The sequence below is a fragment of the Cervus canadensis genome, chromosome 15 (genome assembly GCF_019320065.1).
Source record: "Cervus canadensis isolate Bull #8, Minnesota chromosome 15, ASM1932006v1, whole genome shotgun sequence".
NCBI classification, from domain to species: Eukaryota; Metazoa; Chordata; class Mammalia; order Artiodactyla; family Cervidae; genus Cervus; species Cervus canadensis.
In genome coordinates this window covers 68,460,519-68,486,354 of record NC_057400.1, presented here as the reverse complement: position 1 = coordinate 68,486,354, position 25,836 = coordinate 68,460,519, and the positions used below count along the sequence as shown (strand labels likewise).

Below are 25,836 nucleotides of genomic sequence, written 5' to 3'. Positions count from 1 at the left end.
GTTAAGCTCTAACCACCTCTAAATTGTAATGAAAAAATTGCTCTAAAATGTGGCTCTTTTATTTCTTTTTCTTAATGTATTTATTACAAAAGGTAAGAAACTATAAATATAAATGACCAATGAAAACTTGACTTTTAGAAACAGAGAGGCTTGTTCTTGTCATATAAAAGAACAAAAATATCTCAACTTTTTAGAGTGTTTTAATTGGGAAATAACAGAGAATGGGAGAATCCATTTTCTCCTAACCTGTTAGTGCCCAATTTCTCATATAAGTACACCCACCCAAAGCAAAAGCAATCGATTTTTGTTTCATTTGAAGCTTTTATGTTTTTAGTCCATTTTTCTCTTTATATTAAAGTATTTTCAAAGTAAATTATTGCTGTTATGGTGTGTTTCTTTAAGTACTTGACTTAACATTTCTATAAGGCGAGAACATTTTCCTCTATAGTTCAATTACTAAATCTTAAAAAATTAATAGTTACATAAGATTATCTGTTATCTAGGCCATGTTCAAATTTCCTAAACATCCTTGATGTTTGGTTTTATAAGGTAGGATATAGTCCAGAATGACATTTTGCATATGTTGTGTCCCATAAGTCTCGTTTAATCCTTAATAGGTTTGTGGTTTTGGGTTTTTTCCCCCGTCTCAGTGATATGCTGAAGAGACCAGGTTAGTTGTCCTACAGAATGTTCCACTTTCTGGATTTCTCTGATTATTCCTTTGTGGTATAATTTAACTTGTTTCTCTCCTACATCTTATATAAGCTGGAAATTAGGCCTTGAGACTTGCTTAGATAGAAATGAAATGCTTGGTGAGCACTTAAGAGGTGACATGCTCTCGACATTGGATCACCACTTGTTCCTCTGTTAATAGGACAGAAACAGCCCCAGATTGCAAGGGGGACAGCCTGATCCCTTCACTGTAAAATCACACTGTGATTTAGTGATTAGAAAATTAAAAACAGGTTTTGTGGCAGACTGTGACATACACTAAGGCTTATTCCTGACCAAAGCAGCTGTGATAACATCTGTCCTCTACGACTCTGGGCCAGAAAACAGGTATACTTATATATTATAATAATGTATTATTATACATCCTTAAGTACTGCAGAGTCCACCTAGCAGCTCACAGGGGAGGAATAACTAGCTCTAAATGCATTTTTCAGCTTCATTGGGGAAAGGAAAATGCAGGTGTTCTGATATGTTCTTAGCTCTAAGTCTGCCAGGTTTTTCCCATAACTTTGCAAATTTGGCGTTATGTTATTTTACATCTTTCTGCTCTTACAGGCTACGTCTTGACACTTGGGTGTGTCAGCTTTGCTGTTTGCTACAAGCACGGGCCCCTGGTGGAGGAGAGGAGCGTGGTGCTCCTGGCGTGGCTGCTGCGGCTTCTGTCCCTGCTCCTGGTGTACGCGGGGGTGTCCGCGCCCCAGTTCGCCTACACGGCCGCCCTGCTCCTCATCCTGTCATCCGGGAGTCGGCGCTATCTGCGGAGCGCGCTCGCCTGTGTCGGGAGGTGTGTGGCTTCCTTTCTTTCCTCCATAAGTCATAAGCTTGATGTTTTGAGCTCTGGTTTTATTTATTCTTTGGGGGCATTTTTTGGACATGTCCTACTTGATATCATAATTCACTCCACTTCATCTGGAGATTTCAGATTTCCCTCTGAGAAGGGGGTGGCTAGAGAATGTAAGCGCCTGATCCAAACTCCATTGCTAGCTGTTGTTAATCTTCCAGAGCCACCAGTTACCAGGTAATGACAGCTCACCCAGAATTCACTAAAATCAGTGACAAAATTTCTTGGGCATGGTGTCACCTAACATTTCTACTTTCATTCTACATCTCCTTTCTTTTGGGGGTATTTGTTGTGCTTACGAGATACAAGGGGACAGAATTGAATAACAAGTTGTTGAAAGTTATAATTTATATAATCAGGACTTTCTTTGTTCTTAGGTTTTAAGATAAGGCTTAAATGTCCTTAAGCCATGGAGTCTGAGCACCTGTTTTTGTGCTAGGTGCACAGTGAAGGAGATGGCCCCTACCCTGGAGGTGTACTTGTTGAGACATAGGCATATTGTTGCTAGAGCAAGTGTTCAAATAGGCCTGCCCAGGAAGTATGCACGCTTAGTCACTCAGTCGTGTTCAACTCTTTGCGATCCCATGGGCTGTAGCCCACCAGGCTCCTCTGTCCATGGGATTCCCCAGGAAAGAGTACTGGAGTGGGTTGCCATTTCTTCCTCCAGGGGATCTTCCTGACCCAGGAATTGAACCCAGGTCTCCTGAACGCAGGCAGATTCTTTACCACTGAGCCATTGGAGAAACCCACCCAGAAAGTGTAGCATGTAGAAAAAGTTCAGGAAAGTTCTTGAAAAGAGACTAATGGGCTGAATCCTAATGAATCAAAATAGCCAGATGAATAAATGTAGGAAAGGCCTTCCTGACAGGGAGAAAGCCCGGTTTGCTACCATCCCAGAGCAGGCGAGCGAGGTGGGTGTCTGCCAGGATGTGGAGGCCTCGCAGGCGGTGCTGGAGAATCTAATCTGATCCTGTACGTGGTGGAGGCGCTGCCCTTTCTGCATTTCCAGCAGTGCACTCTGACTGCTGCCCAGACAGGAGTTAGAAGTCAAATGCTTGGGGCCGCAGAAGGCACTGAGTGAGGAGTCTGAGCAGAGGGAAGGCAGTGGTGAGGACTGTGGAAAGTTCTGCAACATTGCCCCAGTGAAACGGGGTCAGATACCACTCAGCTTGAGCTCATGATTGCCATGTGAGAACATGGGCCTTGCCAGATCTCCTCGTTTTCTAGAAAAGCTGGGAACATGGATGGAATTTGTCAAGTCTTACGATTTTTAAATGTTGGCAACTAACTAATACGAAAATAAAAACACAGTCAACAAGCCAGAATCCAAGCAGAAACCACAGTCACTCATTGGGCGGTGGGATGGGGCCCGTCTGTCTTCGGGTGCAGAGGGTGGAGGTTAAGGGCAGGTTGGGGGGCAGGAGACCAGTCATCAGATGTCACAGTGGCCCAGGCAAGAGGGGAGGAGGGCCTGGAGCAGGGCGGTGAGATCAAGGCTAGAAGAGGGAGTTAGTGAATATTTACGAGGTAAGCTTGACTGTGAGAGGGGAGACTCTGTGACAGCTGATAGTTTATGGATCTGCTGACTCCACGGGTGGTGACGTCACAGGGCTAAAAAGGCACCAGAGACAGGGCAGGGCCTCTCTGCAGAGGATGTTGGCAAGGCTGACGCCAACTGCTTCTCTCTGCCCTGTCTCAGAGGCAGACCGGGACTCGGGCTGTCCGAGTCCCCTCTGCCAGGGGGCACTGGCCACCGCACACCCTTCAGGCCTCTAGTCCCTTGTCTGGCTTGTGGCCTGAGGAACCCAAGAGAATTCCTTCCACTTTCCTCGTCAGCATCCGCTGCCCTGCCAAGAGCCAAGTGTGTTCTGTTACCTGCACAGTGATCCTTTTATGCATTTGCTGTGCATTCTCTTGAACACAGACCTACTGATCAAAATGTACTGTAACTTCCTCAACTGTTCATATTGCTGGTGAGTAATTTTGTGAAGGATTAGGAAATAAAATAGGAACTTATAGGTTAAATAATAAGCCAAAGAAATAATACTTTGTATAGTACTTTCCAGTTTACAAAGAGCTGTTTGAATACATTTTGATACCAAATGGTAGTTATTATTTTATCTCTGTTGAACACTTACTGTAGGCTGTTCACTGTGCTAAGCATCTAACACAAAGTAATGTTTTTCATTGTCCAGTGACCTCCTGAGGTTGACGATGTTGCTTTCATTTTTCTTCCATGTGAGCAAAATGAGGCTCAGAACTGTGAAGCGCAGTTCGCACAGTGGGTGGACCTCACCGCTGAAACTGTATGCCCGTCTTCTGCTCAGAGCCCCGGCATTTTCCTTCATGGAGACCAGGCTAGGTGTTCAGAAAAGGAGGAGGAAATAATGTCAGTGGTTCCCTAATCCAGCTTATCAACCACCAGACGGTCTGTAAAAGTTTAAAGATTTTCAGGCCCCAAACCTCAAGAAAACATATATTAAAACACCTCCTGGTGATTTTGTTGCTCATTTGTATTTGGGAATCTCTGGTTAAATTTTAAACCACCTAAAACATTTTTTTTTAAACTCACTGATAAATACACGTGTTAAAACCTCTTCATCATTACCGCTCTTTATGAGATTCTTCACTCTAGGACTTTTTTGATTGGAAAAAAGTTCCAATCGTGAGCCCCTCCATATGTAGCAAAAGAATAATGATTTTAATATTATGAATTACTGTGTGTACGTGACCCTTGTAAAGTGTGTTTACTTCCTCTGAGATTAGTCAGCGTCTCCACCACTAGATGGAGGCCATACCCCACAGATCTTCCCAGCTTCTCTATTTAGACTCAGTGGCGAGTGATTCTGCTGGGTCTCCATAAAAGGACATCTCAAAGGTTTGCTGCTGTTGGTGCCCAAGAAAATCAGCAGGGCAGGCAAAAAGAAGCCAGGTTTTTAATTGCCTGATTTGAAATCACCAAGGAAGAAAAATACAATTATGTCTCTATCAGAAATTGATCCTCAGGACTTCTTGGTGATCCAGTTGGCTAAGGCTTTACACTTCGAATGCAGGAGGCCCAGGTTCAGTCCTTGGTTGGGGAACTAGATCTCACATGCCACAACTAAGTCTGCATGCCACAGCTAAAGATCCCGTGGGCTGCAATGAAGATGCCACAGCCAAATAAATTTAAAAAAAAGGATCCTCAGTGCCTTAAGATATTATTTCAGCTGGTCCAGGAAGAGGGGGAATGTACAGTTAAGCCCAAATTACACGTTCTATAAACCTCAATTGGGATAACAATAGAAATAAGTATAGTATGATATAGAGGAAGTTAAGAATTATTACTTTCTAAGAAATGTATTTTTATAAATCTGAAGAGTTGAATTGAGCAACCAGATATGGCCAGGAATCTAGCAACCAAATGCTGCCTGTTTTAGGAAAATGAAGAAATGGTTTACATCAGAGAAGCCGGCAGTGAAGTTTCTTACTGAAGACGAATACAGGGAACAAGCTGATGCCGCCACAACCTGCTGCCTGGAGGAGCTCCGTCAGGCCTGCCGCAGCCCCGGCTTCCCGTCCTGGCTGGCTGTCTCCAGGCTCCAGGAGCCGAAAAAGTAAGCCTCGCCCCACTGCTCACACCACAACTGGGTCGCAGTTACCCTGGAAATAACATGACAGTTTAGATCAGGTACTTAAGGCTAGAAACAGGCAACTTCCCGGGTAAGGTGACATGGAAGCTATCAGAGCTTCTTTTGCTTCAGCGCTGTGATGCAGCGTAGAACGACCAGGGCTGGAGTAAATGTTGATCTGATGTATTATATTGGGAAGGCCATAAAGACCACTCAGAGGAGAAGGGAGACAGAATGGGATGCGTCATCTGCTTCTCATGCTTTAGGGGTGGAAACTCATTTATAAAGTTCACCAAGAAAGAAATCTCTGCCCTAGCCTCTTTTCTTTACTGTTTTTCCTTTTTCATTGCTTTATCCAAATAGCAGTGCCCTCAACTTAAAAATTGAAGCGGGGAAGACACTAAAGTAATGAATAAATGATACATTTAATAAGAGAGAAAAGGAATTAGGAAACAGGAGTGGGTATATTTAGCAGCACCTGGTGCTTCCAAGTCTGCCTACTTCTTGATCCTTTCCTGAATGTCTGGAGGAGCACATAAGCCATCCCTGTTTTTACACCCACTGTGCAAATGCCATCCTCTACAGATGCAAAGACAAATTTAATTAAAGGGGATAAGTAGCCAGGGAACATGTTATCTTCCAAATAAAGCTTTCCGTGATAACATTAACTTTATTTAAAACAAATACTAGGTTTGCAGACTTTGTTCTCGGAGGAAGCCACTTGTCGCCTGAAGAAGTGAGGCTCCATGAAGAACAATATGGCCTTGGGGGTGCCTTCTTGGAAGAGCAGCTCTTTAACCTGAGGACTCGTGACAGTCTGCCTGCACAGTGACTTCATCCTGGACAAGGAAGTGAGGATGGGCAGGGTTCCTGTGAAAGGTGGGCAGAACTGTTCCAGGGAACAGTGGCCAAAGCGTTTGCTACAGAGAAACATCAAACCATACTGGAAAGGAAAGCTAAACTATATAGAAGATAACTGATCCTTCTTGTTCAGTTCTGTGTGTTGTGCTGTAGGTGGCACCGAGATTGTGTGACGGTCATCATCTCTTTCCTTGAATGAAGACTCTCAGGAACAAGGGAATCGTGTTGATCTTCAAAGGACCAATTAATGTGAATAAGTTCCTTGTCAACTCCAGAGCATTAAAGCTACTCTTAAACCCCAGAACCTGCAACAAAATAGTGCATTGCTCTTCCTGCATGTTATCAGTGTAAGGACTGGAAGAGACCTGAGATATGCTGGACCAATGTTTTCCAAAGTGTAATCCACAGGATGCTAAAGTGTTAGCAGGTAAGGGATCCTGAGGTCAACCCAGATGGATACACGATTAGACAGACATCCTGCAGGACTTCTCAGAGCCTTTAGTCGTGCTAATGCATGTTGTGTGAACCTCCTGAAGAGGAGAAAGGGTGTGTTGCGGTCTCTGACTTAGTTTGAAAACAGAACCCTTCTTTATGAGATTAATATTCCTTGGACAGAATGTTTAGAAAATGCTGATGGTGAAGGAATGGAGGCTTGAAAAAGTTAAGTAACTTGTCCAAGACCACAGAGAATTTTAGAGGCAGCCCTGGGACTCGAACTCCTGCCCTGATGTTTCCTGTGGTTCAGGTAGAAGACGAGACCTTTAGAAGCAAGCTGAGGGGCCGTCTCTCCACAGCCTTGCGTCTCAGAGTATTGCTGACTTATTTTTTTACTTTTTAATAATACCAACTAACTGATGACTGCAATAAAGAGAAACATTTCCTAAGGTTATATTTTAAAGTTTTGACAAGACTTTTATAGACATATATAAAGATGAGGAGTTAGAATTACTTTCTAAATTTTTGTGTGTGTGTTGAAATTGTTAAACTACGTTTTGTATTTCTTTGTATGTTGAAATTTAACCTCAAGTTTACTGGCCTGTTTTTAAAAATTGTGTAATTATATATAACAATTTCCTACAAAACAGATTTGTGTTCTTCCTTATAGAGAACAAATCTTTCTTCTTCTTGATTCATGGTGTGAATTCTGGAGTGAAGTGAGGGACTGATCGTGAGCTTTGACCCTGTGGAAAAGAGGCCAGAAGATAGGTCTGAGGAAAGATCTGAACCTGGCAGAACAACCGAAGGGTTAAGATGTTGTTGGATTCATTCTCTTTAAGAATCAAATATGGACTCTTTTGCTGTTGGGGGTGTGTGAAGAGTAGCAGCATAAAGAATAAGGCATCTCCCATCTCTCATCTGCGTTGAGTACAGGGGTCCTGCCCTTCACAGGTGGTTGGCATGGGTTCTCTGCCTCATGCGACCATAGGTGCGTAGTTGTGGAGCCCAAGGGAACCTTTGCTGTGTTCCTACTTCCACCAGCTGCCTCATAAAAGCTCACTGTTGTTAGCAAATTGGACTATTTGACACCAACATATGTGGGTGAGATGTAGTATAGGTGGCCATGTTTAAATAATCGTATCATTCTATATTATTTTTTAAAGGTTTTAAAACATATACCACAAAAATTGCTTTGTGAACTAGTTGTTTAGTTTGCCAGTAATACTTAGGGGGCTGAATTACAAGAGAGTGTCCATCTGACATTTAGGGCAGTATTTGAATTCATGACTTTTTTTTTTAATCTAGAAATTTAAGAAATTTTAGATTTTAAGAGGTTTGGAATAGTTGATATCTAAACATTTGAAAGAGTTAAGACCCCCAGAATGGCATCAAGAAAAGACAAAGGATTTTATATTTTTCTGTATGTGATTATTCTCCAGAGTTTAGAGAAGTACAATGTTTTAATCACTTTTTTTTTTTTTTTTGGTCCACCTGAAAGAAGGATCCTATGCAAAAATAACATAATGGATGTGGAATTTTGAAGACACTTGCAGTGAGACAGGAATTTTTAGCTGACCCTAAGAGCCAGATGCTTTCTGTATTTTCTTTATTTCCTCTTTTACATAAATATTTTTAATAACTGTTTTATTGAGATATAATTTATGTACCATATAGTTCATCTGTTTAGAGTGTACAATTCATGATTCTTGATATATTCAGAGTTGTACAACCATTGCCATAATCAATTTTAGAACATTTTCGTCACTCTGAAAAAAACCACTGTGCCTGTTAGCAGTCACTCACTGTTTTGCCCATCTTCTTTCCCTTAGTCATAGCACCTAGTAGTCTACTTTCTGCCTCTCTATATGTGCATATTCTGAACATTTCATATCAGTGTATGCATGCATGCTCTGTAGCTTCAGTCAGTAGCCTCATACAACTTGTAGCCTTTGGTTTCTGGCATTTTTCATTTAGTATAGTATTTTTTTTTAACTTACTTATTTTTTAATTGAAGGATAATTGCTTTACAGAATTTTGTTGTTTTTTGTCAATCCTCAACATGAATCAGCCATAGGTGTACATATACCGCCTCCCTTTTGAACCTCTCTCCCCACCCCACCCCTCTAGGTTGATACAGATCCCATGTTTGAGTTTCCTGAGCCATGCAGCATATTCCCGTTAGCTCTCTATTTTACATATGGTAACGTAAGTTTCCATGTTACTCTTTCCACACATCTCACTCTCCCCTCCCCTCTCCCCATGTCCATAAGTCTGTCCTCTCTGTTTGTTTCTCCATTGTTGCCCATTCTTCGGTACCATTTTTCTAGATTCCATATATATGTGTCGGAATACAATATTTATCTTTCTCTTCCTGACTTACCTCACTCTGTATAATAGGATCTAGGTTCATCCAACTCATTAGAACTGACTCAGATGCATTCCTTTTTATGGCTGAGTCGTGGTGTTGGAGAAGACTCTTGAGAGTCCCTTGGACTGCAAGGAGATCCAACCAGTCCATCCTAAAGGAGATCAGTCCTGGGTGTTCATTGGAAGGACTGATGCTGAAGCTGAAACTCCAATACTTTGGCCACCTCATGCGAAGAGTTGACTCATTGGAAAAGACTCTGATGCTGGGAGGGATTGGGGACAGGAGGAGAAGGGGATGACAGAGGATGAGATGGCTGGATGGCATCACTGACTCGATGGGCATGAGTTTGAGCAGACTCCAGGAGTTTGTGATGGACAGGGAGGCCTGGCGTGCTGTGATTCATGGGGTCGCAAAGAGTCGGATGTGACTGAGCGACTGAACTGAACTGAACTGAATGTTCCATTGTGTATATGTACCACAATTTCTTTATCCATCATCTTTCGATGAACATCTAGGTTGCTTCCATGTTCTAGCTATTGTAAATAGTGCCGCAATGAACAGTGGGATACATGTGTGTTTTTCAATTTTTATTTCCTCAGGGTATATGCCTAGGAATGGGATTGCTGGGTCATATGGATGGTTTTATTCCTAGTTTGTTAGGGAATCTCCATACCATCTTCCATAGCGGCTGTATCAGTTTACATTCCCACCAACAGTTCAGGAGCATTCCCTTTTCTCCACTCCCTCTCCAGCATTTATTGTTTGTAGACTTTTTGATGATGGCCATTCTGACAGGTGTGAGGTGATATCTTTGTAGTTTTGATTTGCATTTCTCTAATAATGAGCAATGTTGAGCATCTTTTATAAAAATGTGTTTGCTAGCCATCTGTATTTCTTCTTTGAAAAAATGTCTGTTTAAGTCTTTTTCCCACGTTTTATTGGGTTATTTTGTTTTTCCAGTGTTGAATTGTATGACCTGCTTGTATATTTTGGAAGTTAATCCTGTGTCAGTTGTTTCATTTGCTATTATTTTCTCCCATTCTGAGGGTGTCTTTTCACCTTGCTTGTAGTTTCCTTTGCTGTGCAAAAGCTTTTAAGTTTAATCACTTGTTTACTTTTGTTTTTATTTCCATTACTCTAGGAAGTGGGTCATAGAGGATCTTGCTTTGATTTATGTCATCGAGCATTCTGCCTGTGTTTTCCTCTTAAGAGTTTCATAGTTTCTGGTCTTCCATTAAGGTCTTTAGTCCATTTTGAGTTTATCTTTGTGTATGGTATTAGGACGTGTTCTGGTTTCATTCTTTTACATGTAGCTGTCCAGTTTTCCCAGCACCAATTATTGAAGAGGCTATCTTTGCCCCATTGTATATTCTTGCCTCCTTTGTCAAAAATAAGTTACCCATAGGTGCATGGGTTTATTTCTGGGTTTTCTATCTTGTTCTATTGGTCTATATTTCTGTTTTTGTGCCAGTACCATACTGTAGCTTTGTAATATAATCTGAAGCCAGTAAGGTGATTCCTCCAGCTCCATTCTTCTTTCTCAAGGCTGCTTTGGCTATTTGGGGTCTTTTGTGTTTCCATATGAATTGTGAAATTTTTTTTTCTAGTTCTGTGAAAAATGTCATTGGTAATTTGATAGGGATCACATTGAATCTGTAGATTGCATTTGGTAGTATAGCCATTTTCACAATATTGATTCTTCCTACCCAGAAACATGGAATATCTCTCCATCTGTTTATGTTGTCTTTGATTTCTTTCATCGGTGTCTTATAATTTTCTGTGTACAGTTCTTTTGTCTTATTAGGTAAGTTCATTCCTAGATATTTAAGTCTTTTTGTTGCATTGGTGAATGGGATTGATTCCTTAATTGCTCTTTCTGATTTTTCATTGTTAGTATATAGAAATGCAAGTGATTTCTGTGTGTTGATTTTGTATCCTGCAACTTTGCTAAATTCACTGATTAGCTCTAGTAATTTTCTGATACTATCTTTAGGGTTTTCTATATACAGTAGCATGTCATCTGCAAACAGAGAGAACTTTACTTCTTCTTTTCTGATCTGGGTTTCTTTTATTTCTTTTTCTTCTCTGATTGCTGTAGCTAGGACTTCCAGAACTATGTTGAATAATAGTGGTCACCCTTATCTTGTTCCTTATTTTAGGGGATATGCTTTCCATTTTTCACAGCTGAGAATAGTGTTTGCTGTAGGCTTATCATATATGACCTTTACTATGTTGAGGTAGGTTCCTTCTATGCTCATTTCTTGAAGAGTTTTAGTCATAAATGGGTGCTGAATTTTGTCAAAGGTTTTTTCTGTATCTATTGAGATTATCATATGGTTTTTATCTTTCAATTTGTTACTATAGTGTATCACATTGATTGATTTGTGTATATTGAAGAATCCTTCCATCCCTGGAATAATCCCAACTTGATCATCGTGTATTAGTTTTTGATGTGTTGCTGAATTCTGTTTGCTAAAATTTTGTTGAGGATTTTTGCATCTATGTTCATCAATGATATTGGCCTGTAGTTTTCTTTTTTGTGTGTTGTCTTGTCTGGTTTTGGTATCAGGCTGATGGTGGCCTCGTAGAATGAGTTTGGAAGTGTTCCTTTCTCTGCAATTTTTGGAAAGAGTTTTAGAAGGATGACATTAGCTCTTCTCTAAATGTTTGATAGAATTCTCCTGTGAAGCCATCTGGTCCTGGGCTTTTGTTTTTTGGGAGATTTTTGATCATCGCTTCGATTTCAGTGCTTGTAATTGGGTTGTTCATAATTTCCATTTCTTCCTGGTTCAGTCTTGGACGACCCAACTTTTCTAAGAATCTGTCCATTTCTTCCAGGTTATCCATTTTATTGCCATATAGTTGTTCATAATAGACTCTTATAATCCTTGGTATTTCTGCATTGTCTGTTACAACCTCTCCTTTTTCATTTCTAATTTTGTTGATTTGATTCTTCTCTCTCTCTTTCTTGATGAGTCTGGCTAAATAAAGGTTTGTCGATGTTGTTTATCTTCTTGAAGAACCAGCTTTTAGTTTTATTAACCTTTACTATTGTTTCTTTCATTTCTTTTTCACTTATTTCTGCCCTGATCTTCATGATTTCTTTCCTTTTGCTAATTTTGGGGGTTTTTTTCTTTTTGTTTTTCCAGTTGTTTTAGGTGTAAAGTTAGGTTGTCTATTCGATGTTTTTCTTAGTTGTGCTTTCTATATATTTTGGATATTAATCCCTTGTTGCATCATTGGCAAATATTTCCTCCCATTTCAAGGTGTGTTTTCATTTTGTTGATGGTTTCCAGTGCTCTGCATTGCTTTCTTTTTTTGCTTTGGGAGAGTGATCCAAGAAAATATTACTGATTTATGAGAGTGTTTCACCTGTGTTCTTGTCTAATTTTATGGTTTCATGTCTTACATTTAGGTGTTATAACTGTTTTGAGTTTATTTTTGTATATCATGTGAGGGAATGTTCTAATCTCACTGTTTTACACATTGATGTCCTGCTTTCCCAGCACTACTTGTTGAGAATACTGTCTCTTGTCCAATGTGTATTCTTGGCTCCTTTCTCACCGATTGGTTGTAGGTGTGTGGGTTTATTTCTGGATTCTCTGTTCTGTTAATCTAAGTGTTTGTTTTTTGTACCAGTACCATGCTGTTTTGATTACTATAGCTTTGTAGGATAGTCTGAAGTCTGGGAGAGTTACACCTTCAGTGTTGTTCTTTTTTCTCAGGATTGTTTTGGCTATATGGGATCTTTTGTAGTCCCATATAAATTTTTGGACTATGTGTTCTGGTTCTGTGGAAAATGTCCCTGGATGTTTTGTTAGGAATTGCATTAAGTCTGTAGATTGCTTTGAGTAATATGGCCATTTAAATAATAATGAGTCTTCCGATCTAAAAGCATGGTATATCATTCCATTTCTTCAGAATCATCTTCATTTTCCTTCATCAATATTTTATAGTTTTCAGCTTATAGGCCTTTCACCTTCTTGATTAAGTTTATGCATAGATATTTTACTTCATGTGATTTTAAATGGGATTTTTTTTCACTTTCTTTTTCTGATATTTCATTATTAGTGTATCGAAACATTTCACATTGTTACATTAATCTTGCATCCTGCAACCTTGCCAAATTCATTTATTAGTTCTAATAGTTTTGGGGTGGACACTCTAGGGTTCTCTGTATAGAGTATCATGTTATCTGTGAATTGTGACAGTTTGATCTCTTCCCTTCTAATTGGATACTTTTTATTTTTCTTGTGTGATTACTGTCTCTGGGACTTCCAGTACTATCTTGGACATCCTTATCTTGTTCCTGGATTTAGCAGGAAGCTTTCAGCTTTTCCCCATTGAGTATTATGCTGGCTGTAGGTTTTGGAGTAAATGGCCTTTATTATGTTTGAATATATCCCCTCCCAGACCACTTTGATGAGAGGTTTTTTCCCACCTCAGCCAGTGAAAGATCCTTTACTGAGTCCTGAGTGTGAAAGTCTACTGCTTAGTTCATTCTTCCCTCTCCCTGTGAGACTCGATTATTAATAATACCTTGATTTGCATGAACATTGGTGTGTCTGCTTATTCTTGCTGTTGTATCTGTTCTGTTGTTCTGATGAGAGTTTTTATCATGAATGTTGAATTCTGTCAAATGCTTTTTTCTGCATCTATTGAGGTGATCATGTGGTTTTTGCCTTTCCTTTTGTTAATGTGTCATATCACATTGATTTGTGTATGTTGAACCATCTTTCTGACTCAGGAATAAATCCAATTTGATCATGGTATTTGACCCTTTTTATGTATTATTGGATTCCGTTTGCTGTTATAATATTGTGTTGAGGATTTTTGCATCTGTATTCATCAAAGATTATCTTCTGGTTTTCTTTTTTTGGAATGTCTTTGTCTGGTTTTGGTTTCAAGGTAATGGTGGCCTTACAGAATGAATTTGGGAGCGTTCCTTTGTCTTTGATTTCTTGGAATTCTTTTTTGAGAAGGGTAGGTATAAATTCCTCTTTATATGTTTGGTATAAATTCCTCTTTATATAAATTCCTCTCAATTCCCCAATGAAGCCATCTGGTCCTGGACTTTTGTTTGCAGGGAGTTTTTATTATTTCAGATTCTATCTTTTCTAGTGATAGATCTGTTCAAATTGCTTGTTTCTTCTTGACTCAGTCTTAGCAGGCTGTGTGTTTCTAGAAATTTGTTTCTTCTAGGTTGTCCAGTTTGTTGGCGTATAACATTACTTGTCATTTATCCCCCCATCCTCTTCAACTTATGTTTTGATTAATTTTATCCCTTAACTAATATCTCTAACTACTTAATATTTACAATGCATATTGGAACTGAATGCCTTATTAGACAGCTTACTGGGTATAGGTAAGCATGTAACATGGTACTATAGTTTGGGAGCATACAATGGATTTAAATGTCACAAAATACTCAGAGAGCTAGGACTTGATTGGAGAAATGAGGCAGCATTTGTGTCTATTTGTCACACAAAAATGGTGGCAATTTTTATGGAGTGTGTACTGTGTGTAAGGTATGTCATTAAACATCAAAAGTAAGGCAGATGCTGTGATCACCTTAAATTTACAGAGGAGGTCCCTGGATGCCACAGGAGGTCACTTAGAGGTGTAAGTTCTCCCTGGTAGCAGTGAGATGCACATCCAGACAGTGGGGCTCCACGGCCAGCATGCTAAGGTCCTTGGGTGGCCGTCAGAAAGTGGGGACCTCCCTGGAGCCACAGTGGGGTAAGTGGGCCTGCATTTGCCACCTGATGGAGATGGGAGCTGAGTGAGAGTAAGTTGCTCACCTGGACTGGCTCACATCTTCCCCCTCTGGACATCACCAAGTTTCTGACTACTGTCTTATTTTAAACCACAGTTTGTCTTTGCATAAAGTAAATCACTTTGTGATTTGAGAGCCCACTTCCCCTTCCCCTCCCCGCTTTATTCTCTCTCTGTCCAGATACCAGCCTCTCTTCCATCTGCCTCGGGATTTGGGATTCTTGAGCCAGGTGTTCACAGGAGTACCCTGGGCCTTCAGAAGTAGCTTTCTCTGTTTCTTGCACCCGGGAAGAGAAGAATTTCTAAAGAGAAAATCATCTTTTGCTTCCCTCCATTCAGCTCTGTCACAGCATAAGAGTCGATCTGGAGTTAGGCGGTGATTCTAGGAGGTTAGTTACTCACAGGAAGCCACACCCATTGTTACGGGGTGCTTGTTGTGTGCTGGTGACCTTGTCCCTTTGTCCTTACAACCACCCGATGTGGTGTAACGTAATCCCTCTTCACAAGATGATGTTAATTTTAGGGTCCAGCCTTTCACAGTGAAGATGAGAAAACTAAGACCCAGAGACCTCCCAAAGGTGGTTTCTTGCTCTGTTTCTGCATAATAGCCAGGAGCCACATGTGGCTGCTTAAATAGCAGGAGAAATTGAATTCCTCGGATGCACTAGCCACGTGGCAACCACTTAAGGACCACCTGTGGCTAACAGCTGCCACACTAGAGGGCGCCGTTCGACAAGGCTGTTGCCTCAGGACGTTGAGCAGCGGCCGTGTCTGCTGGCCCTTCCCAACTCCATGGCATCGGTCTTCAGGATCCCTGCTGACCTCCAAGTTTTCTCTGCAGGTTGCCAAACCTTCCAAGTTATCTCCAGGGTGGCACTAACAGGTGAGACCAACAGCCGGAGTTTGAAGGCACTGGACTTCCACGTATCCGGAATATCTAGCGATCCTAAATGGAGCTACAACCACATGCCATGTGAGTACCAGGCACATGAGGGGGCATTCAGAATGACCAGGGCTTTTTTTCAGGCTTGTTTGACCACAACAGAAGCAGGGAAGGCCTCCCTGCCTCCTGGGGTCAGGGAAAGTCCTGGGTGGACATTAGGTGGGTTTGAGTTTTGAATCCTGGCTTTGTGACCTGGGCCCCGTAACATAAGCTGAGTTACTTGCAGAATCCGCCTACTTGAAGTGGGGACAGTGATACCTGTCACCTCGGGTGGTTGTATGGAAAAAACGACAAGGTCACCAGCACACAAGCACACCGTAACAATGGGTGTGGCTTCCTGTGAGTAACTAACCTCCCAGAATCACTGCCTAACTCCAGATCGACTGCAAGGAACACTGCTTAAATAATGGTCCCAGCGCCATTGGCAGCCTCCCCTTGGCAGTTTTGGAGGAACTGCACATCAGAGGGAAGCACTTGGCCAGCATTCTGCTTCCTGTGGCCCATGACAAGATGAATAAGCCAGTAAGGCTGTGATGTTCTTCCTGTGAATTCCTTAGACTTTTCATGAGGTTTTTTTGGGAGGTTGGATATATATGTGTGAGTGTCATCTCTTACTCTACTTAAGGCTTTGAGTAATAGTTTACTAATTCGTAACTAACCTCTTCAGATCCCACATGAGCTCAGTGCTTTGTGTAATTTACTTTTTCTACAATTAAGGGAAAACTGTGAAACAGGTCATTAAGGCAGTGATTGCCAGCCTGGGCTTTGTGACCTCCCTAGGTATTTCCAGGGGATCTCAAAAGGCATTATAAAATTCTCAAATCAAAATTTAATTTGCACGCTAATATATTTTTTAATGGCACTTAAAGGACAGGAAGAAGTCACAAAGTCTACAAACCCATGAAGGTGTCTGTTCTGAAAGGATGGAAACTACTGCATTGTTGAATCAGCTCTCACAGTAAATGTCTCATAATAAAGGCCTGTAGAATTTGATTTCATTCGTTACAGAGCGAGGGACTTTTATTTGTTTGGTCACATCATTATCATTTAGGAAATATTTAAAAATGGTATTTATTTTTATTTGAACATGTCAACTGTGCATTTCCAAAGCAGCAGGCTTTTCAGAAGAATAAATCAGAACGGTAAACACAAGATACAGTAGAAGTTTTTTGACTTCCTACAGTCAGTTTCACAAATCCACATACTGAATATTCATAGGTGAGGTTCAGCCTGTCACCCATCTCTCTATTTCTATAATTACATAAGCATAATAAATACATCTGATTTTTAAAGGTCACTTAAAATGAGTCATGATAATTTACAGTACAGTACATTTCAGTCAAGTGCAAAAATAACTATTTGCTTAATTCTATTCCTTCCCATTATTTTATTTTTAAGCTGTGTTCTGTGGTGAAGCTAGATATCCAAGTGTAGAGTTTCTTCTCCCAGATGCTGTTGTGGGCAGAAGTATGGTGTCGTGGAGAAGCCCTTACTTTACAGTTGGTCCTGCCTAATTAGGGTCAGAGAGTAAGGTGAGCTTTTCATTTTTAACTCTGCTCTTTTCTTTCCTCTCCTCTGTGCTCACCCACACTATCGTACACACTGCGTAACTGCCCTTTCTTCAGCTGAAGCAGTGTTCCCTGGTCCACAGCCCTCCCCCAAGGCTTCCTGTAATCTCGACTTTGATTTTTAGCAGCAAGCTTTATGCATGAGTCACCTGGCCACGGTCCTGACTGTAGTTGTAGTATTTACAGTAGTGTGCTCATACCTGAATTGTCCAGTGTCTGACTGTGTCCTCATGGGAAAGAATATACTGATATTTGTGTCATAAGTCATTGGAAAGTGTACTTCTTATTTCTGTCTTTTCCGTTCCTGGCTTCCTGTTCACCACCTTTTCCCCTCACCAAAAACAAAACAAAAACTGAGCCATTATGTAATTTTAAAAAATTTTATCCCTCCCCCAGGCACTTATTTGTAAGTAGTACTGCTTAATTAAAAGAAACCCTTAGGAATTCACTGATTTTGTGTTTGTTTTATTCCATCAGCTAATTAGAGCCCAAATCACTAGAAAGCTGTAAATAGTGATAGAGGCTATTTACATTTTCAATATATTTAGTAAACCTTTGTCTATCAAGCCACAGCATACTGAGTTGGTTGGTTTATTTCAAATATTCCTTCCTCTGGTCTTAAAGCCCATTTAAAACAGAAGGCATTTTAAAGCTCAGCTTAGCTTGCAGTGGTCAGTAACAGCTTTTGCTGCTCCAAGAATTGACTATTTTCATTATATACCATACACATATAAAAATATATTTCCTAGAGATATCTCGAGTTTCTGATGAAACTTTTTCCTTTTTTTTCTTATTAAACAAAAGCATAGATGCTACCAACTTTTATCTGGTTATTTTAAAAATAAGTCTTATAATTTTTAAATGGTTCTTTTTAAAAGAAACAAAATTATAGATGTATTCTGTTTCTTCCCAGTTTGCATTAAGAACCAAATAATTAGAATAAAGAATCAGAAGAGGGAACTTATATCAGCATTCACCTTGAAACACTTTTTTCCCCTCCACCCATTTAGTGTAACTGCTGGTTCCAGCTCTTACTGCCCTGGCAGGGAAGTCCTGTGGTCCTTAACCTACAAAGTCCTCACTGAGCTCCGTCCTCCTCCTTTGACTCCGGTGGGGCTGTGGGAGGTGACCTGTTTCTGCCAATATGTACTGTAGCTCGTGTGCGTGTGAGTGTCTCCATGGTGATGAGTTCAGGTGTTTAGAAGCGTATGTGGTGCTATGCTCCTCAAGTGAGGCGTGTCCTAGGTTCGGGGTGCCTCTCCCCGCGTCCTGGCAGAGGAGCCCGGTTCCATGCAGGGCGTGAGGTGAGCGGGACGCCTCAGTGACCCCCGGCGGCAGGCGGAGCCTGGCGGTCCTCACTGTCCTCTGCGCGCGGGTCCACACTGGGGTGAGCGGGGCTGCTCTGCGTCTGAGATGCGGCTGCTGGAGGGGATGGCTGGCTTCTGGGCGGGTCAGGGGGAGCCTCACATGGTCCAGGCTGGGCTCCACCAGCTGGAGAATTTTTCTGATTCTCACTGGTCCCCTGGAAGGTAAAGATAGGATATGCCCCACAGTCAGTGCTAGCAGACTTTTTATAAGCTTTCAGGTGAGATAGAGGAAACATGGGGAGATCATCCTGAAGCGACCACTTCAGGAAACAAGTAATGGAGGAATAAGGGTGGAACGGCTTACCTTTCATCTCCTTTCCTATGTGCAACTGCCAAAGCCGCATGAAAAACATAAACACTATAAGCAGATGTATCTTGTGGATAAAGGATACATTACTACCACAATGCCTGTTACTCCTAGGAAAACAGTCTACATCAGCAAATGTTTACTGGGCCCCCACTGGCCATTGTGGCAAGTCGCTGGGTGAGCAGCATGGAATGGAAACTCATGCTGTTTGCTGAGGCCAGAGCATTCAAGGCTGGAAGGCACCTTGTCTAACAGGGAGTGAGGAAGGCATTCTCGGCCTTGGAGATAGGACCAGGAAAAGAAAGGTCCTGAAATGAAGAATCCTGATCTATATTTAACTAAACAAATAAGACAGAACATCCATGTAAAAAAAAGTAAACAAGCACCTATGTAACCAGTTAGTTTGAGGGAGTACCTATCACTCCAAAACATCATCTACACCATGTCTGTAAAATACCACATTCCTGATTTCTGAAAATCAGAAAATAATGTTTTTGTTTTTCTTTAATGGATTGCCCTCTGAACTAATACCCATCACTTCAAATAGCTGAGGACCAAGAAAAAAACCAAACTTTTATTTCTGTAATTGATTCTAAAATGTGAAAGAAAAAATCATATGATGACTTCTTTATAAGAAGTTATACCAGCTAGTTTTAATTAACTTTAACATACCAGAAAAAAAATGTTTAATGATGCTTAAGCCTCAGGCTTCTGTGAAAATGAGGCTAAGTGTCTGAAGTATGAAAACTGCCATTTGGGCAGAAACCCCCCTCTTTCCTCCGACTTCCCCCCCATCCTCTCTTCCCACCTTCTTACCCTCCCTCTTGACTTGTGAGCAGAAGATGTGCATGAGTTTACTATCTTGATAGACTAGTAAGATCATACATGGACTAGACATTACCAGCAAAGAATCAGATTTGGTTTAAGCTACAGAAGTATTATGTTTACAAAGTTGTGATAAATTTAATTAATGTATTTCAAAGTAAAGAAATTATCACATTACTCTTTAAGTCTTTCTCCTTTTTTTTCCTCCTGTGTCCTCTGAAACTGCTCTAGATATAAAACTGACATGATTGATCCCATGAAACAGAATGATTTGATTTAAAAAAAACACAGGGTCGTTAGACTCGTTACTTTGGCTAAACTGTTCATAGAAGTCACACTTAATCATTTTCCAAAAGTATTAATACAGCTTCAGTGACAATTACCTACAATGTTTTATCCATGTGATTCAACTCCACTCAGGAGAGACCACAACTCTAAGGATAAGAAAAACCACACTTTTTGTCTTTCAGGTGAGCCCACCAGCAAATCCACAGTCCACTCAGTTGGGTATCCTATAAGACCCCTGCAGTGGCTCAGAGTACTGACTAATTCATCAGATGTTTACTAAGGTACTACTATATAGAAAGGCCCCACTAGAATTTCTAAATTAGAGATTAATATATATAATCCACCAAAGCAAGAACCGTATATCCACACAGTAACTAGTGTCCATCAACAGAGACATTTTAAAGAAATACAGAAAATCAGAATGAATTTCTTTCAAGTACTGTCTTCTCTGTGAGGCCTTTCTGACCTGTGTAAGGCAGAATTTTCCCTCTGAGACCTCGTATACACCTCTATAGCACACGTCACAGAAGTCCTGAAGCCACCAGGCCTGCTGACGGGGGGCCAGCAGAGGACCGTACCTGCAGAGGCTGTATCTCAGAAGCACGGCTGTCTCTCGTGAGCTGCATCATCTCTTTAATCTGGTAGAGTGCGTAGACAAAGGTCACCCAGGGGGACGAACTGATGCCCCAGGCGGGCTTGTTCACATCCTCCTGCTCTTCCTGGTGCTTGGTTTTCTTGGGGGGAAGCCTGGGCTCAGTGCGTGGCAGAACATCTTCTGTCTGTTGTTGGACCAAGTCGATGGTTGCTATGGGAACAGGGCTAGAGGGGACAGGGATCCTTTCTGCCAACATCGTCTTGTCTGCAGAGAAAATCGCATTTAAATCATTTGTCAGTTTTCCACATATTTAAACAGATGCCTGTATGTATATATAAATGGTAAAAAATAAACAGACCACCTCGATAAGCCCATTCTAGTGTGCTTGGGAATGTCAGCAAGTTGCTGCGTAGCAAGGGTGGCTTCTCTACCTGGGAGAGACTGCTGAGCAAATGAATGTGATGTCTGCCTTCCAGGTCTCCTCACAGAGCCTAATAGACGTTCACATATTTATGAAATACATTGTTAATGTATCAGTATATCATATTTGTGGGGCATAGGTTATAGCTTCGGCCCACTTAACAGTACTGAAATTTTAAAGATAAGCATCAAAACAGGAAAATCACATGACAGATGCTTTTATTAGACTTTTACTGAAGGCGTGGACCAAGCTCTGTAAGAGAGATGATCTGGTTAGGATTATGGAAGAAAAAGAGTGAGAAAAGTCAGTATTGGTCTTTCTTTCTGAGTAACTTGGAATTAAAATCTGTCTCTGGGGTTTCTGTACAAGATAGTTTTTCTCTTAATAGAAGCACTTTGAGTACTTGGGGCAAATGCTCCTCAAAGGACAAGACACCATAGAAGATAAGCCTGTTTCAGGACTCAAGAGCTGAGAAAGAATATTTGTTTTAATGGTTGGCCTTCTTCATCCAAAAAAAATTTAAAAGTTGATTGCCCAAATAAGTTGAAAACTTGTTTTCATCCACATATTATATTGGATATAACCTTCTTGCTGTATAATAATTTTAATGAGGTCCATACCTAATCTGCCTGCAATGCAGGAGACCTGGGTTCAATCCCTGGGTTGGGAAGATTTCCTGGAGAAGGGAATGGCAACCCACTCCAGTATTCTTGCCTGGAGAATCCCATGGGCAGAGGAGCCTGGTGGACTACAGTCCATGGGGTAGCAAAGAGTTGGCTACAACTGAGCAGCTACCACTTTCACTCATGCCTGATTAAGGGAAAACTTTAACGTTTAGGCTTTTTTTCCCCCCCAGATGGAGGTTAAGGCACAGAGATTAATACCACTTCCTATCCCTAATAGTAAAATTACTGTATAGTCCTTTATGTATTTAAAATTTAAATCTCTTTAGAATACCAGAGAAATTTAAAACCAATACTTTCCCCAGTACCGTGTACCATAAGACAAAACAAAAAGAAGAAAACCCCAAGCTATTTAAACAACCGGTATTCTTTTTAACACAGCAAGTGGCGTCTCTGCAGCCATGGTGCACGGGACCTCAGGGCCATGCAGGTCCGCGGCACACTGCTGTTCCTCCCTCTGGGCTTCTCAGGGATATGTGCAGAACTCCCCTTGGCTTCAGCCTTTGGAACCATTAAGGATCAATGAGCATGTCTACCTTCTTCCTCATCTGGTACTGCCAGCCACTGGATCAGGGCAAAGAGCAGGAGGATCACCAGGCAGGCCATGCCAATTCCTCGGAAGGTTGCAGCAGCCCCTGTGAAAACAGCCGACACTCTAGACAGTAATTCCTGGAAAGGCGGGTAGCCCTCACCCAGACCTGTCGATGTTCTAAAGTTGACAAAGGCAGCAGAGTGGAGAACGGCAAGTGGCCACTGGCTTCATACCAAAGGAAAAACACAGGTCTCCGGAGTTGTCGAGAGACCCAAGGGCTGGTATTGGATATCTGTCATTGATCAGATTTTCAAACTGCATTTATAAAATAATGGACTGTCTCTGAATGCCTTTTTAAAATGCACTGGGCTCTCCTCTTCATAAAGGCCATCCACCTATTAAACAGTCCTATTAATCTGTAGTTAAAACAGCCAAGCTTAATAGGTGCTATAAATTCAGACATCTCTGAGCCTACCTTCTATAGATGACTGACTAGTCAAGATCCTGGAGCAGAATAATCCCACCTCCACCTCGGCCCCTGTATTTCGAGTAAGGGGGAACTGATGGAGCAAACAGACTGTTATCACAGATGCAGGGACATTACCAAAGCCAGATGGAAAAACAGTGATGAATTATCTTTTCTCCAGCATTATCATCAACAGGTTTAGGGCACTTCAAACCAAAAGCACGTGGGCTTATTCCTTTGTTTGGCTCCTCTGAGGTGTCTGTGTAGCACTGCGGTTAACTGTTTGTCTGCTGTAATCACCTTAACTGCTGAAGCATGCTGCTTTGCAATTCTGACTACTGTGAAAGCTAGAAAAAGAATGTGAAAACGAGAGCCTAGCCTCTGGCAATCTTCAGTAATAATCTGAGTGTTTATGGAGGTGTTGCTGAAAAATGGTAAGGTTTCATCAAAGAAGAAAGGGAAAGAAAGCAAGCCATTCTTACCAAAAAAGTTGACCAACACGCCTCCGATCATGGCACCACAGCCTCTCCCCAAACCCAGATGAAGGCCTTGCAGGATGCCCTGAGCAGACGTCCTCAGCTCAGGGGGAACCGCGGCACTGAGATAAGAGATGCAGGCCGCCCAGATGGCCGCGTGTGTCACTCCTGGGGAGAAAGGGGGGCAGGCGGCATGGCTGATCAGCACTCCTCATGCTACTGTCTTGTGGAATGTGAGTTACCAACGAGGTACATATATGTGTACACATACTTACATATAACACATCTAATAAAGATGTACACTTTTTTGTGGTAAAATACACGTAACAAAATTTGTCATTTAACCATTTTTAAGTGTATGGTTTGGTGGCTTTAAGTACAATTCCAGTTTTGTGCTCCCATCACTACCATCCATCCCCAGAATTTATTTTCAGCCCAAACTGACATTCTGCACGCGTTAAACAATACCATCTCCAGGCCTTGAGAACCACCATTTACTTTCTATCTCTGTGAGTATGACTGCTTGGGTACCTCATACAAGTGGGCTCATACAGAGTTTGGTCTTTGGTGTCTAGCTTCTGTCACTTAGCACGAAGTCTTCAGGGTTCGTCCATGTTACATATACCAGAATTTCCTTCCTTTTTATGGCCCATGGATATGTAGCCACGTAACACTGTTTACCCATTCATCTCTTGATGGATATTTGGGTTGTCTCCACCTTTTGGCTGTTGTGAGTGCTGCTGCTGTGAACACTGATGTGCGAGGGTCTGAGTCCCTGTGTCAGTTCTTTGGGGTATAAACCTAAAAGTGGAATCACTAGGTTACATGGTAATAATGTATTTAACACTTGGAGGGTCTGTTTTCCACAGTAGCTGCACCATTTTACAATCCCACTAGAAATGCTCAAGAATTCCAGTTTTTCCATATTTTACCAGATGTTATTTTCTGTGTTTTTATAATAGCAATAGTAACAGGAATGAGGGCTTCCCAGGTGGCACTAGTGGTAAAGAACCCGCCTACCAATGCAGGAGACGTGAAGAGACGCAGGTTCGATCCCTAGGTCGGGAGGAACCCCTGGAGGAGGGCATGGCAACCCACTCCAGTATTCTTGCCTGGGAATCCCCAGGCAAGCTGGAGAGGCCTAGCAAGCTGGAGTCCACGTGGTTGCAGACCGTCAGACACAACTGAAGCGACTCAGCACAGTGGGTATGAAGTGGTATCTCACTGTGGTTTTGACTTGCATTCCCTAATAGCTACTGATACTGAATGTTTTTCATTTGTTAACCATCTATAAATCTTCTTGGAGAAAATCTATGCAAGTCTTTGCTCATTTTCAAATTGGGTTGTTTGGGTTTCTTTGCTGTTTTAGTCGTTTTTTAATATATTTTGGATATTAAAACCTTTTACTGGGTACTATTTTGACATTAAGAACAGATACATAGATCAATGGAACAGAATAGACCCCAGAAATAAACCCATGCACATATAGTCAATTAGTCTACAACAAAGGAGGTAAGAATATACACTGGAGAAAAGGCAGTGTCTTTAACATGTGGTGTTGGGAAACATGGACAGCTACATGTAAATCAATGAAATTAGAACACTCCCACATACCATATACAAAATAAACTCAAAATGGTTTGAAGACCTAAATGTAAGACATGGCACCATAACATTCCTAGAGGAGAACATAGGCAAAACATTCTCTGACATAAATTGTAGCAATATTTTCTTAGATCAGTCTCCCAAAGCAATAAATAAAAGCAATAATAAACAAATGGGAAAAAAAATTAAAAAAAAAAACAAATGGGACTTGATCAAATGTAAAAAGATTTTGCACAGAAATGAAACCATCAACAAAATAAAAAGACAACGTAAGGAATGGAAGAAAGTACTTGCAAGTGATGTGGCCAACAAGGAGTTAATATCCAAAATCTCCAAACAGCTCATAAAACTCAATACTGTAAAAACAACACAATCAAAGAATGGGCAGACGTCCTAAACAGACATGTTTCCAAAGAAGACATAGAGATGGCCAAAGTGCACGTGAAAAGATGCTCATCGTTGCTCTTTTATCAGAGAAATGCAAGTCAAAACCACAGTAAGGTATCACCTCACACTATTCAAAGTGATCATCATTAAAGAAGTCTGAAAATGCTGGAGGGGGTGTGGAGAAAAGAGGGCTTTCCTACTCTTCGTTGGGAAGGTACACTTGTGCAGCCACAATGGTAAAAGAGGTTTGGAGGTTCCTTAACATACTAAAATAGAGCTAGCATATGATCCATAATCCAACTCCTGGATAATTATCTGGAGATAAATAAAAGACAAAAATTCTAATTTTAAAAGATATGTGTACCCTAATGTTCACAGCAGCGCCGTTTACAACAGCAAGACACAGTGGCAACCGAGGTGCCCATTACTGCGTGACTGGCTCAGAAGACGTGGCACACACACACACACACACACACAATGGAATATAACTCAGCCAAAAAACCCGAAATATTCCCATTTACAGCAACAGGTATGGACCGAGAAATATTATAATGAAGTAAGTCAGATAAAGACAAATACTATATGATATCACTTATATGTGGGATGTAAAAAACAATATAAATGAATCTATATACAAACCAGAAACAGGCTCACAGACAGAAAACAAACATAGTTATCAAAGGGGAGAGGGAGGGAAGGGGGGGGTACAAATTAGGAATATGGAATTAACAGATAAAACTACTATAC

The 25,836-nt window shown here is 41.1% G+C and overlaps 2 protein-coding genes across 7 annotated transcripts in view; one reads left to right on the top strand and one right to left on the bottom strand.

The window, feature by feature from the left end:
• The window catches only part of NEMP2 (nuclear envelope integral membrane protein 2), a 33,702-nt gene extending 17,009 nt beyond the window's left edge, over positions 1–16,693 (top strand). For 2 of the 5 annotated variants that reach the window (XM_043488249.1, XM_043488251.1), the window contains exons 7-9: positions 1,288–1,516; positions 4,993–5,169; positions 5,875–7,127. In XM_043488249.1, coding sequence (XP_043344184.1) covers positions 1,288–1,516; positions 4,993–5,169; positions 5,875–6,016 — 548 coding nt within the window. In that variant the 3' untranslated portion in view covers positions 6,017–7,127. Of the gene's footprint in view, positions 1–1,287; positions 1,517–4,992; positions 5,170–5,874; positions 7,128–7,150; positions 7,166–15,467 lie in introns of those variants that run through there. The other 3 variants (XR_006273225.1, XR_006273224.1, XR_006273226.1) reach the window with 3 other exon arrangements.
• The window catches only part of MFSD6 (major facilitator superfamily domain containing 6), an 83,846-nt gene continuing 74,634 nt past the window's right edge, over positions 16,625–25,836 (bottom strand). The window contains exons 4-8 of one of the 2 annotated variants that reach the window (XM_043488248.1): positions 23,104–23,265; positions 22,160–22,258; positions 20,503–20,783; positions 18,809–18,833; positions 16,625–18,659 (exon numbers count right to left, since the gene is read on the bottom strand). In XM_043488248.1, the coding sequence (XP_043344183.1) occupies positions 18,649–18,659; positions 18,809–18,833; positions 20,503–20,783; positions 22,160–22,258; positions 23,104–23,265 (578 nt within the window). In that variant the 3' untranslated portion in view covers positions 16,625–18,648. The remainder of the gene's footprint in view (positions 18,660–18,808; positions 18,834–20,502; positions 20,784–22,159; positions 22,259–23,103; positions 23,266–25,836) is intronic. The other variant, XM_043488247.1, reaches the window with a different exon arrangement.